At 37.4% G+C, this 17,515-nt stretch overlaps 1 protein-coding gene across 2 annotated transcripts in view; it reads left to right on the top strand.

Annotated features, from left to right (window-relative positions):
- The window catches only part of CPQ (carboxypeptidase Q), a 441,869-nt gene that overhangs the window by 123,315 nt on the left and 301,039 nt on the right, over positions 1-17,515 (top strand). For both annotated transcript variants that reach the window (XM_090282787.1, XM_090282789.1), the window contains exon 3: positions 12,879-13,086. In XM_090282787.1, coding sequence (XP_090138913.1) covers positions 12,879-13,086 — 208 coding nt within the window. The remainder of the gene's footprint in view (positions 1-12,878; positions 13,087-17,515) is intronic.

Raw genomic sequence — 17,515 nt, 5'->3', positions numbered from 1 at the left:
TAAATTATTACTTTAGTCAAAACTGACAAGAAATCACACAGCCTCTGAAGCTGCCTGATGTGATAAAGAATAGCTCTGCTCTGAGCCAGGTAGGCTCCATATTTGCTGAAATCATACCCACTATTTTTGTTTTGTTCTTGATAATTAGTTTTAAGTGAAATTTTATTTTATTTTATTTGTTTTACATTTGCCAATCATATTTTATGAAGGATATATATATACGTATACATATATGTATATATATGTATATATATACACACACAAACACACACATATATATATATTATTGTTATTCTATTAAAGTTGCCCCAAGTTTTTCCCTTCTGCCCTCCTCTACTCAGCCCACTCCCCACTCCCACAGTCAATCCCCACACTGTTGTTCATGGCCATGGTGAAATGAAGTGTTAAATAAATCCAATAATTGATTTCTGTCCCTATTTGATATATGTCCAGGACATATATCAAATATGTCCTGTACTCTTATTGTCTTACAGTGCTTTATAACACAGAGAGAGAGCAGTTTTTACCTCTCATCTCATCTGATGCTCACAAGAATGCTGGTGGTGTCACTATTATCGTGATTCTCATTTTAAAGTCTGGGAAAAGTTAAGCAACTTATTCAGGATCAAGGGCTAGAGAGCTTTATAGCCAGTATTCAAGTCAGGATGAATAGATGCATGCTTCTTGTTACTGATAAAGAAATACCCTATTTTAAAAGAATATTTTGAAGAATGAATAGTTCAATAAATACTTTGTAAAATTTTTTTAAATTTTAATTAATTTATTATTTTTTTATTGTTTTTCCATTACAGTTGTCCCACTTTTTCCCCCATTGCTTCCCCCCACCCCACCCACCTCTTCTCCCAAAGTCAATCCCAACCCTCTTGTCTGTGTCCATGGGTCATTTATACTAGTTCCCTTCCCCTTCTTATCCTCCTTCTCTCCCTCCACCCTCCTCCCTTGTCACTGTTAGTCTGCTCCTTGTTTACATGCCTCTGGTTCAATTTTGCTTATTTGTGTTGCTCATATGGTATTTGTCTTTCATTACTTGGCTTATTTCACTAAGCATAATTCTCTCTAGTTCCATCCATGTTATAGCAAAAGGTAGGAGTTCCTTCTTTCTTTCTGCTCCATTGTGTAAATGTACCGCAGTTTTTTCATCCACTCATCTACAGATGGGCACTTAGGCTGTTTCCAGCACTTGGCTATTGTAAATAGTGCTGCTTTGAACATAGGGGTGCATAGGTTCTTTTGAATTGGTGTTTCAGGATTCTTCTAGTATAATCCTAGCAATGGAATTGCTGGATCACAAAGCAGTTCCATTTTTAGTTTTTTGAGGAAATTCCATACTGTTTTCCATAGTGGCTGCACCAGTCTGCATTCCCACTAACAGTGCACTAGGTTTCCCTTTTCTCCACTCCTCACCAGCACTTGTTATTTGTTGATTTGTTGATGATAGCCATTCTGACCAGTGTGAAGTGGTATCTGATTTTTCTTTTTTTTTTTTTTTTTTGCATCTCTCTGATGGCTAGTGATGTTGAGCATTCTTTCAAATGCCTATGGGCCCTCTGTATGTCCTCTTTGGAGGTGTTTGTTCATGTCCTTTACCCATTTTTAAATTGGGTTATCTGTCTTCTTGGTGTTGAGTTGTATAAGCTCTTTATATATTTTGGAGATCAATCCCTTATCTGAGGTATCATTGGCAAATATGTTTGGTTGGTTCCTTTTTCATCTTGCTGATGTTTTCTTTAGCTGAGCAGAAACTCTTTACTTCTTCTTCTTCTTTTTTTTTTTTTTCTGTCTGATTGCTGCAGCTAGATCTTCCAAGACTATGTTGAATAGGAGTGGAGAGAGTGGACATCCTTGTCTTATTCCTGATCTCAGGGGGAATGCTTTCAGTTTTTTCCCAGTGAGTATGATGTTGGCTTCAGGTTTCTTGTATATGGCCTTTATTATGTTGAGGTATGCTCCCTCTGTTTCCATTTTGCTGAGTGTTTTCATCATAAATGGGTGCTGCACTTAAATTATAAAATGCTTTTTTAGCATCTATTGATATGATCCTGTGATTTTTGTCTTTCATTTTGTTTATGTGGTGTATTATGTTTATTGATTTGCAAATATTAAACTATCCTTGCATCCCTGGGATGAATCCCACTTGATCAAATTGTATGATCTTTTTAATGTGTTGCTGGATCCGGTTTGCCAATATTTGGTTGAGGATTTTAACATTTATGTTCATCAGTGATATTGGCATGTAGTTTTCTTTCTTTGTTGTGTCTTGACCTGGTTTTGGAATTAGGGTAATACTGGCTTCATAGAAAGAGTTTGGGAGTCTTCCCTTTTCTTGGATTTTTTGCAATTGTTTGAGAAAGATAGGAGTTAGTTCTTCCCTAAATGTTTTGTAAAATTCACCTGTGAAACCATCCAGTCCAGGGCTTTTGTGTGCTGGGAGTTTTTTGATTACTGCTTCAATTTCACTAGTTGTTATTGGTCTATTCAGGCTTTCTGCTTCTTCTTGATTGAGTTTTGGAAGATTATATGTTTACAGAAATTTGTCCATTTTATCTAGGTTGTCAATTTTTTTGTCATACAGTTGTTCATTGTAATTTCTTACAATCCTTTGTATTTCTGTGGTATTGGTTGTGATTTCTTCTCTTTTATTTCTGATTTTGTTTATTTGGGTTCCCTTTTTTTCTTGATGAGCCTGGCTAAAGGCTTGTCAATTTTGTTTATCTTTTCAAAGAACCAGCTCTTGGTTTTGTTGATCTTTTGAATTGTTAGTTTAGTCTCTATGTCATTTAATTCTGCTCTGATCTTGATAATTTCCTTCCTTCTACTCGCTCTGGGCTTTGTTTGGTGTTGTTCTTCTAGTTCTTGTAGCTGTAGGATTAGATTTTTTTATTTGAGATTCTTCTGTCCTTTTTAGGTAGGCCTGTAGTGCTATGAACTTTCTTCTCAGGACTGCTTTTGCTGTGTCCCACAGGTTTTGGGCTCTTGTGTGCTCATTATCACTTGTTTCCAGGATCTTTCTGATATCTTCCTTGATCTTACAGTTAACCAATTCATTATTTAATAACATATTATTCATTCTCATTTTGAGTTTTTTCCCTTGAGGTTAATTTCCAGTTTCAAGCCATTGTGATCTGAGAATATGCTTGCTATAATTTCAATTTTCTTGGATTTGTTAAGGCTTGTTTTGTATCCTACCATGTGGTCTATCTTTGAAAATGTTCCATGTGCACTTAAAAAGAATGTATATTTTGCTTCTTTGGGGTGAAAAGTTCTATATATATTAATTAAGTCCATTTGATCTAGGGTGTTGTTCAATGCCTCAATATCCTTGGTGTTTCTTTGCTTCAAAGATCTGTCCATTGTTGACAATGGGGTGTTAAAGTCCCCTCCTATGAGTGTGTTGCTGGCAATATCCTTCTTGAATTCCTTCAAATTTCCTTATATATTTGGGTGCTCCTAAGTTGGGTGCATATATGTTTACAAGGGTTATATCTTCCTGATGGATTTTTCCCTTCAGTATTATGACATTTCCTTCTTTGTTTTTATGGCCTTTGCTGTGAAATCTGTTTTGTCTGATATAAGTATTGCTACCCCAGCCTTTTTTTTCATGTCCATTTGCTTGGAATAATTTTTTCCATCCCTTCACTTTCAGTCTGTGTAAATCTTTTGTTTTGAGGTGTGTCTCTTGTAGACAGCATATGTGTGGTTCATGTTTTCATATCCATTCTGCTGCCCTATGTCTTTTGATTGGAACATTTAATCCACTTACATTTAAATTATTATTGACAGCTATTTATTCATTTCCCTTTGTACCTATGTTCCTCTCCCTCTCTTTTTTTCTTCTTTTTCTTAAAGCATTCCCTTTAGTATCTCTTGCAGTGCTCGTTTGGTTGAGATGTATTTTTTTAGTCTTCCTTCGGGAAACTCCTTATTTCACCTTCCATTTTGAATGAGAGCCTTGCTGGGTAGAGCAATCTTGGTTGTAGGCCTATTTTTCATTACTTGGAATATGGCTTGTAGTGTTTCTGTTGAGAAATATGATGATAGCCTTATCAGAAATCCCTTGTATGTCATTAGCTATTCCTCTCTTGGTGCTTTTAGGATTCTCTCTTTGTCTTTGAGTTTTGCCACTTTAATTATGATGTGTCTTGGGGTGGGCTTGTTTGGGTTCATTTTCATTGGGACCCTCTCTGCTTCCTGGTCTTGTGTGACTTTTTCTCTCATCAAGTTAGGCGAGTTTTCTGTCATTACTTTTTCAAACAGGTTTTTTATCCCTTGCTCCTCTTCTCCTTCTGGTATTCCTATGATACGGATATTATTACATTTCGTGTTGTCCTGCAGCTCTCTTAAAACCTTTTCATTCTTTTTCATTCTTTTTTTGTTTCGTTGCACTGTCTGGGAATTTTTTTCTATGTTGTCCTCCAGCACACTGGTTTGATCTTCTGTTTTTTCTAACCTAATTTTGATTCCTTCTAATCTGTTCTTCAATTCAGAAATTGTATTCTTCATTCCTCCTGCCTCTTTGATAGCTTTTATGTCCTTTTTCATGCTGGTGTAATTCTCAGTAAGTTCCTTGTAGTTTCCCTGGAGTTCTTTGTAGTTTTCTTTGATCTTACCTGAGCTCATTGAGCTTCCCTATAATCCATATTTTGAATTCCATGTCTGATAGTTTGCTTTCCTCTGTTTCATTTAGCATTCTTTCTGGGGATTCCTCCTTTCCTTTCAATGGGGAGTTGTTTCTCTGTCTCCCCATATTTGTGACTCTTCTTGTTTGTTTCTGCTTCTTATATTGACCTGCACTTCCTGGATCTGCCCCTGCACAGATCTGGTGGCCTCAGATCATGTCTCAGTCTGGGCCTAGGCAGCCTGTTGGAGACTACCAGAGATCTACTGCTTTTGTCTCTCTCCTTTAGTTGTTAATCTATTCAATCTTGACCAGCCATCATCAGGCTTAAGCACCGAGGGTGGGGCAGATTAATTTCAGTGGGCAGGGCTATTACTTCCCCTCAGGCTGACGCCACTTGGAGGGGAGTGGTCTTCCTGCAGTATGGAGAATGAGTCAGCACTGGGACCCAGGTGGCTGCTCCCTCAGTTCTCTCCTTAAAGCCCCTGCCCCAAACTCTCCTTAAGCATTTCTAGTCCTCTCTTACCTCCCTGTGCTGGAGCCCTAGGTAAGTTGGTGCCAATGTATTTTCTTATGTGATTCTTTTAAGAGTTCTTTGTCTTCAACTGTTTATTTCAGGCCAGCAAAAAAAAGCTGTGCAGCTTTTCACCTTTTAAAGCTGGATGCTATCTTACTTTCTGCTCTGGTGCTGTAGGCTGGGAAGCCCTGCTGCGAGTTTAGACCTTGCCCTTCTCAGGGGGAACCCCTGGCTGCTGAACTGTTTCTCAGTCCCTTCAGCTGCCACTCGTGGGATCCCAGTCAGCTCTTTCATGTCTCTGTACTTCCTACCGCTCATGTTGTGATGAAGTGTCCTTTTCTGTCTCTCTATGGTTATAAGACTTCTCTCCAGCTAGTGTTCAGTTGATATTCCAGATAATTTCTCCACAATTAAGTTTTAATTCCAGATTGGTCCTGGGTGGAGGTTAGCATAGCTTCCACTTACTCCTCTGCCATCTTGGATCTCTGTAAGAAAGTCTTAGAGTAAGATAGTTGGTTCACTGATAGGGTCACCTTAAAATAAAATAATGTTGTTTTTATTTTGAATGACCTAATTCCTAAGTTTCAGTTTGCATACAACTTTCCCTAGGAAAACAACCATTGTATAGATTGGACAGAATAGTTAGTTGAGCACAAAGCTCTATGAGGCCAGTTTTCCCGCTGCAGTAAATGGTGTCCCCTCACTACTGTTGCTCAAGTGGCCCACTAGTCTTGGTCTCCACTGCCCTCCTCTAGTTTAAGCCATTGTCACTTCTCAACCAGAAAGTAGCAGTAGTACCTTAAATAGGCCTCATACCTTAAAAAAAACAAACAAACAAAGCTCCTCCAATCTTTTCATCATACTAAGCCTAGTGATCCTTTGAAGATGTAAATCTGAACTTGCCTAACTTCTCTGTCCCCACCCAAATTCCTAATACAGCTGCCAGGCTCCCACATGATGTCACCCTATCAACTGGCAGCCTCCCATGCCATTCTGTCCCTCGCTTGCTGCTTACTTTAGTCTCAGTCTTCTTTCCTCCTCCCCAGCCTTCCAGCTAGTGTCTCCAAATCCATTAGTCCTCATTTCACAAATGTGCCTTTTCAACAGAACAAGCTATGATCCCCCAAACCATGATAACTAGTGCTGTTTTAGTCTCCTGCAGCTAGAAACTCACCTCTGTATTCCCACCACCACTAAGGCCTGTGCATTTTACTTCTTAAATACTATGAGAAACTGATTGAGGTACAGAGTATCTTCTAGCTGCTCACTTGAACAGATGTATTGATGACAGTGGCTTTTGTAAAAGCTTTCACTTACCCACACCAGTCATCATTACAAGGAAAGACCCAGAAGATGGGGAGAAGGCAGCCACGTTCAAAACAACCATGTTTCAAACACAGTGCTCCTCATGTTTTAGAATATAAATGGTTCCTGTGATAATTGGTAGATTAATCAAGGTTCACAAAAGTGTGACTGCCTTTAATGTTGAGACCTGACCAATGGAAGCAATTTGGATTCCAAGGGATCAAATTGCCAAGGATCAGTATGTGCTCTATGCTTGTTGCTGCTAATGTTGCTGAGCTGGGTCTCTGTACTCCTTGAATGTGCTACATCACATGTTGAGTTAGACATAATGGTCCCCTGGTAGGTGCCTCTTTATTACACAACCAAATGTGTAAATTATGTAGTTTAGAGGTCAAAGTAGACAAATTGCTCTTCCTCTGGTGTCAGCATGGCAGGTTGGCTTGTGGCACAGTGCTCTGTGGGGCAGACAGCTGCCTCTCTAGAGATGCTGATGATTTCCTGTGCCCATAGATGTTGATGAAGTAGGGTCTGGGCCTGCTCGCCAGGCTGACAGACAAGGTTTAATATGAGCCTGATCTTAGGAGACAGTTGGAGAGGAGGGTCACATACCCCCAGCTATCCTTTGGAGTTCTGCTCTTCTTTCACTTAACTAATAGCTGAGTTTAACATTTTTTCCCCTTAAAACTGTTTCAAGGAGACTGATTTCCTTGCTTTCTTGGAATTAATAAAATGAGAATGGGGCCCATACATATCTTGGTTAAAAATTAGAAGATTTTAGAGTGTCCCCTTTTCTGTTTTGAGACCTGACAGGAAGCCTCCTAATTCACTGTAAATGAATAGATATTTTATCTATTTTTGTCTTCCCTTCTTTGTTCTTTAGCTAGGAATGCCCTTTCTTCACTTTCAGGTTACTGAAACCTTCTAAGGCCCACTTAAAGCTTTATTGTATTGGAAACTTCCTTGATCAGTATTGGTTTATATTATTATTTTGTAAAATTTTAGTTTGTACTTATTTAGCATTTGTGATATTCTGTGATCTTTTTAAAGTTATTGTTTGCTTATTTTTCTTCCCCAGATTATACACTTTTTTGAGGATAGGACTGGAACTCACTGAAATTTGTATTGTCCCAAACGCCCCACATGAAGCCCTGTCCAGTATGAGGGCTGTAAATTTGGTGAATAAATTTGAATCTTTAAGGCTTGTTCTTTTATGAAAAGGATGTTGTACAATCGTAGTATTTTCCATACACAAATGGAAACTTAGAAAGGACTACTCTGATATTCTCTTATCTGCCTTGTCATGAAATTGCAATTTTTTTTTACCATTTCAGGCCAAAACACTGTTTCAAAGAACAACTCTTTTCCTTTCTCCCTAACTGAGTTCAGGAAAAGATGGACATTTTACTGGACCTAGTTATATTGTGTGATGCACTTGAAATCATTTTATGTGGTAAGAATAAGAAGCTATGCTTCCTTTTGGGTGGGCCTGAAGTGTTTCCTGTTTGGAGTTAAATCTTCTGAAATCAATTTCCTAAAACATACCACATTGAATTGAGCCCCAGAGACACATTTTTCTGTCTGTAGTCTTTTCCTTTCAATAGCAGAAAACATAAAATTCTCACTTCATGATCTTCCTACTCTTAACTGTTCTTGGGTGGAGCCAAGTCAGAAGAGACTGCAATTAGAGTCTTATCACCAGATTCTCTGTAGAATAAATGACTTGAGCCAGTAGCATGGCAGTCAGTATCTGTTGTCTCTGCAGGGAGACTGCAGCAGTAATTATGCACAGGATAAGCTGCTTAAAAATAAATTGATCAATTTAAAAAATTGGTGTGGAGAATAAAGAGGAACTTGAGAATTTTAATGCTATTTTTATGATAGAATCTGCTATAGCCAAGAGAGTCACTTTATAATAGAATATTTTTTAGTGTCAGCCCCACATCTTCTTCAGAATTAACTACCATAATCCTTTTCATTACTGTAACAGGGTCTGATGACTCTTGTGCTGGAGTGAGCCACCCCACCAGCCCCCTATTAATATATTGGAACCTAGTGTGATAACAGCAGCCTGATTTCTGAGCAGGATCCTGGCTACGAAGAAACAAACTGATAACTTAGGTGGACTTTTGTATATCTATTTTTCCTTGTTAATTCTCTTAAAATAAAAATATCCATATTTTCTTTTGACATATTTTACATTTTTGAAAAACATAGCAATGCAGTTAGTGGGAGGAGCATCACCCTTGGAATCAGAAAGCCAATAATTCACATCTGGGCTTCAACATCTAGTAGTTGTATAAACTTATTTTTCTGAACCTCAGGTTCCTTTTAGTAACTAATTTGCAGAGTTGCTTGTGAACATTACTGTAAACAATAACTACTCAAATATGGCTGTTATTACATTCATTATTATCATCAACTATTCTAACAGAATATACAGAAATACACAATTTCTTTGGATGTATATTTTTGGAGGGTGACTGGAGATAAGGTATTATACTTTTATATTTTTGGTTTATTTTTATTCACTCAGTATATATGTGTGCATGTGTATATTTGTGCCTATGAGTGTGTGTGAGAATTTTATACTTTATGTGTCAATCACCATTTCAGGCATTTTGGTAACATTAATGTATAAGACAGACAAACATTTCTATTCCCTACGGAGCTAACTAACATGATTGTAGTGGATGCAGCTGGAAGCAAATAAATTCTATGGAATAATTAAGCAAGGTAAGAGGGATGAGGGTTGGGAGTGATCTGCAATTATAAACAGGGAGGTCAGGGTAGGCCCTCACTGTGAATGTGACACTGGTTTAGAGTTCTTAGAGGTTTCATGTACTATTTTTTAGAATGAGAGAATGGAAAGAAAGGAGGTGAAATTAGAGAAAAGAAGAGGGGCCTGCTGACTTGTAGGACAGCCTGAGGATTTCCTTTGTGTAGCATGTCAAAATACAAACTAATATTGAAGAGTGACGTTTTCCAGATGGCCTAGCTTTATTTGATTCGGTTGGAGCAAAAATCTTCCTTAAGTGTTTGTACACACCCTGCCTTTTCAAATGAAGTATGATGAATACAGTCCACCCGATCTGTGACCTCTGTGCAGGTCATCACTGTGGTTGTCACATCTGTATGGCTCTGCTAGGAAGTAGGGCCCTGGGGCTGGGAGAGATGCTCTCAGCTATTTGCCGACATAATGGCTGAGCCTGTGGTGATTGTGAGTTCTACATAGTAGCCACCACACCCACATGGCTATTTAAACTTGAATATAAATTAATTCAAATTAATAACATTAAAAATTCAGTTTCTGATCACATGAGTCATATTTGAAGTTTTCAATAGCCATGTGTGTGTCTAATGGCTACTGTGTTATCATAGAGATAGAACATTTCCAACATTGCAGAAAATTCTATTCGTATCTGTTATTTTACATGTTGCTGTCAGCTTCCAAACTTCTCTCTTCCTTTTGATTTGTTGTTTCTCTTAGTTTATTGGCTTATATACTAGATTTAGAATTTTGTGTAAAGGATAACTAGGCCCCAAGAGAGAGAAAAAGAGCTTCCTGAGTTTTCATACTTGGAATTTATATTTCCATTCTGTCTGCCCCAAAGGCCTTTTGTGCTTGGATATTGTTGGGCAGCTGTGCTCAGGTTGGTAGGAGATTCAGACTTTTGACTTGTTGTGGAAGAAGTGCTATCAAACTTTAAAGGTAAAATTGCACTTTTATGGAAATGCTTTAGGCCCAGTCAGTGGTCCCTTATTGAAGCAATGCCATCCAAGGAGGTATTTATTGACTAACTGCTACACATACACCAAGCACTGTTAGGCCCAGGAGATTCAAACAAAAATGAACATGGCTCCAAACTCTGAGGACATCACAGTTTGGGTAGTTGAGAGAGTCATAAATTGACAGAGTTTCCCTGTCCAGTGCTTAGGTGTGCCCAGGATATTCTCCAAGTCCAGAGTAGGGTGGTGCATGAGCCTGCCTTGGGGTGGGGGTGGGGAGATGAGACTAGAGGCCAGAGGTCATGGAATGTTCCCTGAAGGAGTGGTTTTTAAATGGCATCCTGAGGAATAAGTAGGTATTTGTCACACGATGAAGCTGGGAGAATGGGGGAATGGGGTCAACAAGATATGATATACCATACTATGAACAAGGACACAGAAGTGAACTTGCATGGTGAGGGGGAACGTTTAGGTTTATTACTGATGGGATTTGAAAGCAAAGGGATCCTGTGTCTGTAGAGATAGATAGCCTCTGACTGGTACGCAGATTGAAGAGGAGCAGGGACGTGGTGATATAGGCTGATCTGACTTTTCAGCAGTTCAAAGAGTTCCCTCTGGCAGCTCCTGTGAGGTTTAATTTGAGGGACCTGGGCTGGAGGCTAGAGCACCAGTGTGGCAGAGAAGGAGAGATTCATAGCAATTCAAGAGAGATAATAAGGGCCTGATGTGAGAACAAATAATAGAGTGGAGCAGGGAACCTGGGTTCAATGAATATATCAGAGGTAAAATTATTAGTGTTTCAGGATTAACTAGACATGGAGGATGAAGGAGACAGAAGAATCAGATATGTTTCTAAGCTTTCAGGAAAACAGATTAATTGGAACTCTTCTTCTAATTTCAGGGTGATAGGTTTTGACCTATACCTACTACTAGTAATTTGCATTGACAATTATAGTGTCTAGGTTAAGTTTTGGCTCTTTGGCCCTCTGTCACTCTCTCTTTTGTTAAAACAAAAAACAAAAACAAAAAACTTGAAGCACAGGCCATAGAGAAGTACCACCCTTGTATGACTTTAATTTTTGCAGTGGTCTATGAAAATTTATAGAAATTTGGCTTTATTTCTAGGGGCTCCAATCCAGATGCCAAAAAAATCCCATTGCTGGCACATCCCTTAGGTAAAACATTGAATCTGTTTTTCATTAGGAACAGCTGAAAACTATCAACAAAATTCTCATACTATGCCAATAATAATGCCAGTCAAGTTTCAAGGTAACTCTAGATTTCAGTAAGTTATGATTCTCAAAATCTGTCTAGCTGAACGAAACCTTATTTGTATTTTTCCATATAATATCATGGGAAAATGCCAGTGGCTTCCTTACTTTCCATAATTGTACATTGCTTTTTTTAGATTATAAATTAAATTCTGAGTTCTGAATGTTGGGGGAGACATGCTTATAGATCTGTAGTCAATTGATTTAAAGTAAAAGTACAAATTCAGTCTTGCTGGTGGAAATAGAGTAGGAGAGGAGCCAACCTGAATGGTCCATTGTGATGGAGTTTATATTGAAAGCAAGACTTCTCTTGCAACTGCAGTGCATTTTAAAAGGATTTTCCAAGTAACAGTTAATATTTTAATGACATCTGTTCAGCTTCTAGAAAAACCCAGTTCTCAAGTTTGCAAGATTAAGGAAAGTTGCCAAATATACATTGATACTTTGGTTTTTACTGACATATTTTACGACTATGTGTCTAAAGCCACAAAACAGTAGGCACCTGCCACTTTGTTTTAGGTAGTTATATTTAGCCATTGCATCTGGCCTTTGTTGCTAAATTTTGTTGTTATTGTTGTTACTCTAACTGCTCCATAAAATTGGATATTCTGTGGTCTGGGAATTTCTGAATTACTTCTCAGAATCTGTGAAATCTTGTTCCCTAATGATGAAGATCTGAGCAAGATTTGTGATATGAGGAAATACAGTATGTCTCTTCTAAGACAATAGGATAATAGGACAATACACAACATCTTCAAAAATTGTTTCTGAAGAATAGTGACGTGTTTAGTGTGAACAAGTACTGTAAATTGAGAAGCATGGGAAAGTTCCGCATCCTTTAAGAATGTTTTGTACAGAGGAAAGAAAACAAGTTGTCATTTTGTGGTTCTTGGGAGAGGTTACATTGACTATTTCTTAAAACTTAATGAAGATCATTGGCTTCTAAGATTATTTTTCATGAACGGCCATTCTTTGTGTGATGTCAATGAAGGTTGCATACCAACACATCAAAATAGTTTTGGGAAAAGATAAATATGTGTTTCATTAATCCCAGGGGGAGCTTCCTAAAATGCATGTTCTTTACAAATAATTAGTATCATTCTGTGAAACTCATGACTTCTTAGGATGGGAAAAAAGGGAAAAAACACTATCTTTTCAAGCCATTTGTGATTTAATACCAGCTGGTCAAGTGAGTTGAAAAACTTTTGAATCATATGTTACATTATTTTGAATGCCTTTTCTTTCTCTTGGGAAACTGGCTAACCCTCACAATCTTTCTCCCATGGCAAATGGCTGTAAAACTTTGATCTACTCAAGTCAGTTTTCCAGATGTAGCAGATAGAGAATATATGACCTTTCATGTGCCAATTCAACCTGGCTGATCGGAAGCCATAAGTTAATCTTGGATGACTTTTATTTCTAGGCATTACAGCAGAAGTTATGGTGGTGACCTCTTTCGATGAACTGCAGAGAAGGGCCCCAGAAGCAAAAGGCAAGATTGTTGTTTATAATCAGCCTTATGCCAACTACTCCAAGACAGTGGAATACCGAGTCCGGGGGGCAGTAGAAGCTGCCAAAGTGGGGGCTTTGGCAACCCTCATTCGATCAGTGGCTTCCTTCTCCATTTATAGGTGAGTCATAATGTTAATTTGAAATACTTTCAAAAACTAGGGTTTTTCATGAAAGAGAAACCCTTATAAAATAAAAACAAACCATTTCAACGAAAAAACTGATTGCTCATGAAATTTTTCCCAATTCCATATTTGGTCATATGTTTGTAATACCTTCTTTGGCCTTTCCAGGATTCCAAGCATGATTTGCACATTCTTTTAAAAAGCTTTCCACGTCTGTTATGATCCCATAACATTCCTTATTTAACCAATATATTATGTATGTTTATTAGTAAGAGAACTGAATTCATGTCTGTGCCTCATCAAAGATTCTTTTTGAAATTTATTTATTTTTATTGTATTTTTCCATAGCCATTTAGTCCCCTTATACCTCCCACCCCTACAGTCCCCACACTGTTGTCCACGTCCATGAGTCCTTTTTCCTTTTTGCTCCATCTCTCCACCCCCTATCTCCCACACCCTGCCTTACCTACCATCCTGCTCTCCATCTATGAGTCTGTTCTATTTTGCTTGTTAGTTTATTTTGTTCATTAGATTCCACATATATGTGAAACCATATGGTGTTTGTATTTCTCTGACTGGCTTATTTCACTTAGCATAATGTTCCCCAGGTCTATCGATATTGTTGCAAAGAATAAAATTTTATTTTATTTTTATGGCCCAGTAGAATTCCATTGTGTAAATGTACCATAGTTGTTTTGTCCTGTCATCTACTGATGGACACTTGGACTGTTTCCATATCTTGGTGATTATAAATAATGCTGCAATGAATATTGGGGTGCTTACATGCTTTTGAAGTAGTGTTTTGGGTTCCTCTGGATATATTCTCAGAAGTAGGATTGCTGGATCAAAAGGCAAATCCATTTTCAAGTTTTTGAGGTATCTCCATACTCTTTTTTACAGTTGCTGCACCAGTCTGCTTTCCCACCAACAGTGTAAAAGTCCCCCTTTCTCCACATTCTCACCAGCACTTGTTGTTTGTTGATTTATTGATGGTGACCATTCTGACAGGTGTAAGATGATATATCATTTTGGTTTTAATTTGTATTTCTCTGATGATTAGTGACATCAAGCATCTTTTCATATGTCTGTTGTCCATCTATATATCCTCTTTGGAGAAGTGTTGACCCAGATCCTTTGCTCATTTTCTAATTGGGTTATTTGTTTTTTTGGTGTTGAGTTTTGTAAGTTCTTTATAAATTTTGGATATTAACCCCTTATCAGATGTATTGGTGAATATCTTTTCCCATTTTGTGGATTGTCTTTTTATTTTGTTGATGTTTTCTTTTGCTGTTCAAAAACTTTTCAGTTTGATGTAGTCCCATTTGTTTAGTTTTTTCTTTTGTTTCCCTTGCCTGGGGACATATATCTGATAAAATGTTGCTGTAAGCTATGTTTGAGATTTTGCTGCCTATGTTTTCTCCTAGGATTTTTTTTTTAAATTTATTTCAGGTCTGTTTAAATTTAAAATGTTGAATTTATTCTTGTGTGTGGTGTAAGAAGGTGGTCTAGTTTCATTTTTCTGCATGTACCTGTCCAGTTTTCCCAGCACCATTTATTAAATAAACTGTCTTTAGCCCATTGTGTGTTCTTACTTCCTCTGTCAAATTTTAATTGACTATAAAGGTGTGAGTTTATTTCTGGGCTTTCCATTCTCTTCCATTGATCCATGTGTCTGTTTTTATGCCAGTACTATACTTTTTTGATTACTAGGCCTTATAGTGTAGTTCAATATACAAATAAGTGGCAGCACATACTGTGTTCATGGATAGGAAAAACTAACATCATTAAAATGTCCTTACTACGCAAAGAAATCCATAGATTTAACACAATACCTCTCAAGATTCCAACATATTTCAAAGAACTAGAACAAATATTTCAAAAATTTATATGGAACTACAAAAGGCCCTGCATAGCAGCAACAATCCTGAGAAACAAGAACAAAGTTGGAGGAATCATGCTACCTAATATCATCAAAGATTCTTAATTACTTCAGAGAAAGCCAGACTCTTTCCATTGTTGCTAGAGAAGTGAAGTAAACATAAAGTAGGTAACATGATGGGGGCTATCTACTGTGTAGTGCAAACAGTTGAGGAAGCAGAGAACCTTGGATATAGACTTGGTTCAGCTCTCGAACAACTGTGTAGCCTGGGAAATGTTCCTAAACTTCCTGGGCCTCAGCGTTCTCTTCTCTTAATTAGTGATGATGAAGAGTAAAAACTTTACAAAGTTATTTTAAGGATAAATGAGGCAAACTTATGAAAAGATACTTGATTATCTATAAAGGTCTCTATAAATGTTCGGTGGGAGTTTATGAGGGCAACGTAAGTTTTGTCTTTTTCTTCATGGTTCTGATTGAGGTAATTAGCAAATTGCTTTTTTGACCCTCAGTCTTAGTCTGGAATTTAGCATTGCAGTGCATGGAAGATCTAAAAATTGTCCTACGGACATTTGGCCTTGTTGAATAGCTGCATATGGTAGTATCACACATTAAGGATAAAATGTTTGAGAAAAATGGACAAAAGAAACACTCTTTTAGTATTGTAGCCTGGTCGCTTTCAGATAAAAAAAGGTAAAAGTAATTGTAAATAGGGTTTATTTGTGTCTCAAGGCTAGATCTTTAGTCTCTATTCTAAAGGAAAGTTTATTCTGAACAATTACCATTTGGAGCTGGAAACACAGCTACTTGACCTTAATTAGCACCCTACATCTTTTAAAATAAAATAAATGAGGAGGATATGTTAGCAACTAGGCACCAAGTCAGAGGGACTTGTCCAAAAGTGCAGAGAAAAAAGGAAAAGGACTTTCTTTTTTTTTTTTTTTTTTTTTTTTATGGGCGTTATCTTCCCACAGGAAGAAGATGGGACGTGTTAAGACCACTTGTTAGAAGTTTTATGAGAGAAAAACTAGTTCCACTCATGTCATAATGCTAATAATAATGTTATTTGTAGGGTCTTTAAAGGTTTAGCGGCTAGTTAAATAATGATTGGACCATATTCTTTTGGATGGTTAATCTACCCAGGAGAGAAGTCCTAAAATGGCTAGCTTTCTAGCCAGAATACCTCAGTTGCCCCTTAGAATAACATACTTAGCAAGCTGTGGCCATTCACCATGATTTCACTGATCATGAGACCTATATTATGAAGCTAGTCTTTTGCTTTGTGAAACTGGGTGACTGCCAGAAATATTTATTTATGAACTACTACTCATAAGACTAATAGATCCCCAGATGACTTAATGCATTGCTGAGTGCCAGGGTTAACTGGCTTTTTTTTCTTTCTTTCTTGTGTAATGAAGATGTTTGGAAATCCAGGCTGTAACCTAGGAGCTCCAGAAGAATTTTGTCCATCATAGGATTTAGAAATCTGTTGTTAGCCTGTAACATTTGGGGTCACTATCTTGTAGTGTGTATTAAAAAGACGTTTTTCTTAATATTTTTAGACCTAAACTGATTATATTTTTACCTTGATTTTATGCCAACTGTATTTCACTGGACTCCTGACTTTTATAACTCCATATTTTCAATACTTATAAATACGCAATAACCTTGCCCTTTACATAGTACTTAGATTAGAATCTTTCACATGTCATCTTATTTGTTCTGAAAACAACGCAATGGACCAAGCAGAAGGGACATTATTATCCCTATTTTATAGGTAGGGATATAAAAGTTCAGAGAATTCAACATATTTACATGTTTAAGTCTTGTATCCTGAAAAATTAAAACAATATGAAACACACTATATCTCTTTGTCTACTTCTAGCTAATTGTTCCTTAGAGTCAATTTTCCTTACAGAGTATTTTATATTCTCATTTCTAATTCTTCATCTCTCATTCACTTGGCAGACCATTTTAACCTGGCTTTTGCCAGTACTGAAATAGAACTTGTTAAGGTCACAAATAGTTGACTAGTTGTCAAATATAATGCACATTATCAGGCTATCACATTACTTTATATCTCTGAGGCATTTGTCAGTATTGACTGCTTTTTCAATATCTCTTCTCTTCGGCTTATATGACTTAAATGACTTCTTTCTCATATTCTCTCTCTCTCTCCACCCCTCTTTCTTTCTTGCTTTCCCTTTCCCTTCCCTGTTTCTCTGGCTTTTCACTCAGAATATTATGCCTGAGAAATCCCCTAATGCCTATGATTTCAACCACTTCTTCCATCCTTAACACTGACTGAGCTCTAGACCCTTATATACAACTACCTGCTGATTCTTCTTTTGGGTGTTCCACTGAACACATCCTTTCATTTCTTTCTCCTCCATTTTCTATCTTCATGAAAAGAACGTCATCAATCTGCCTTTTAAGTTAGATGTCCTTGATTACTTTTTCTTTTCTTATCCATTATTTCTAGTAGTTACTACATCTCCTGGGTCCAGTCATTTCAACAAATACATATTGAGCAGGTCCATCTCCCAACGT

The sequence above is a fragment of the Furipterus horrens genome, unplaced genomic scaffold (assembly GCF_987537825.1).
Source record: "Furipterus horrens unplaced genomic scaffold, mFurHor1.1.pri manual_scaffold_7, whole genome shotgun sequence".
Classification (NCBI taxonomy): domain Eukaryota; kingdom Metazoa; phylum Chordata; class Mammalia; order Chiroptera; family Furipteridae; genus Furipterus; species Furipterus horrens.
The sequence above is the reverse complement of the archived record's forward strand: the minus strand, read 5'-3'. Positions and strand labels throughout refer to the sequence as shown.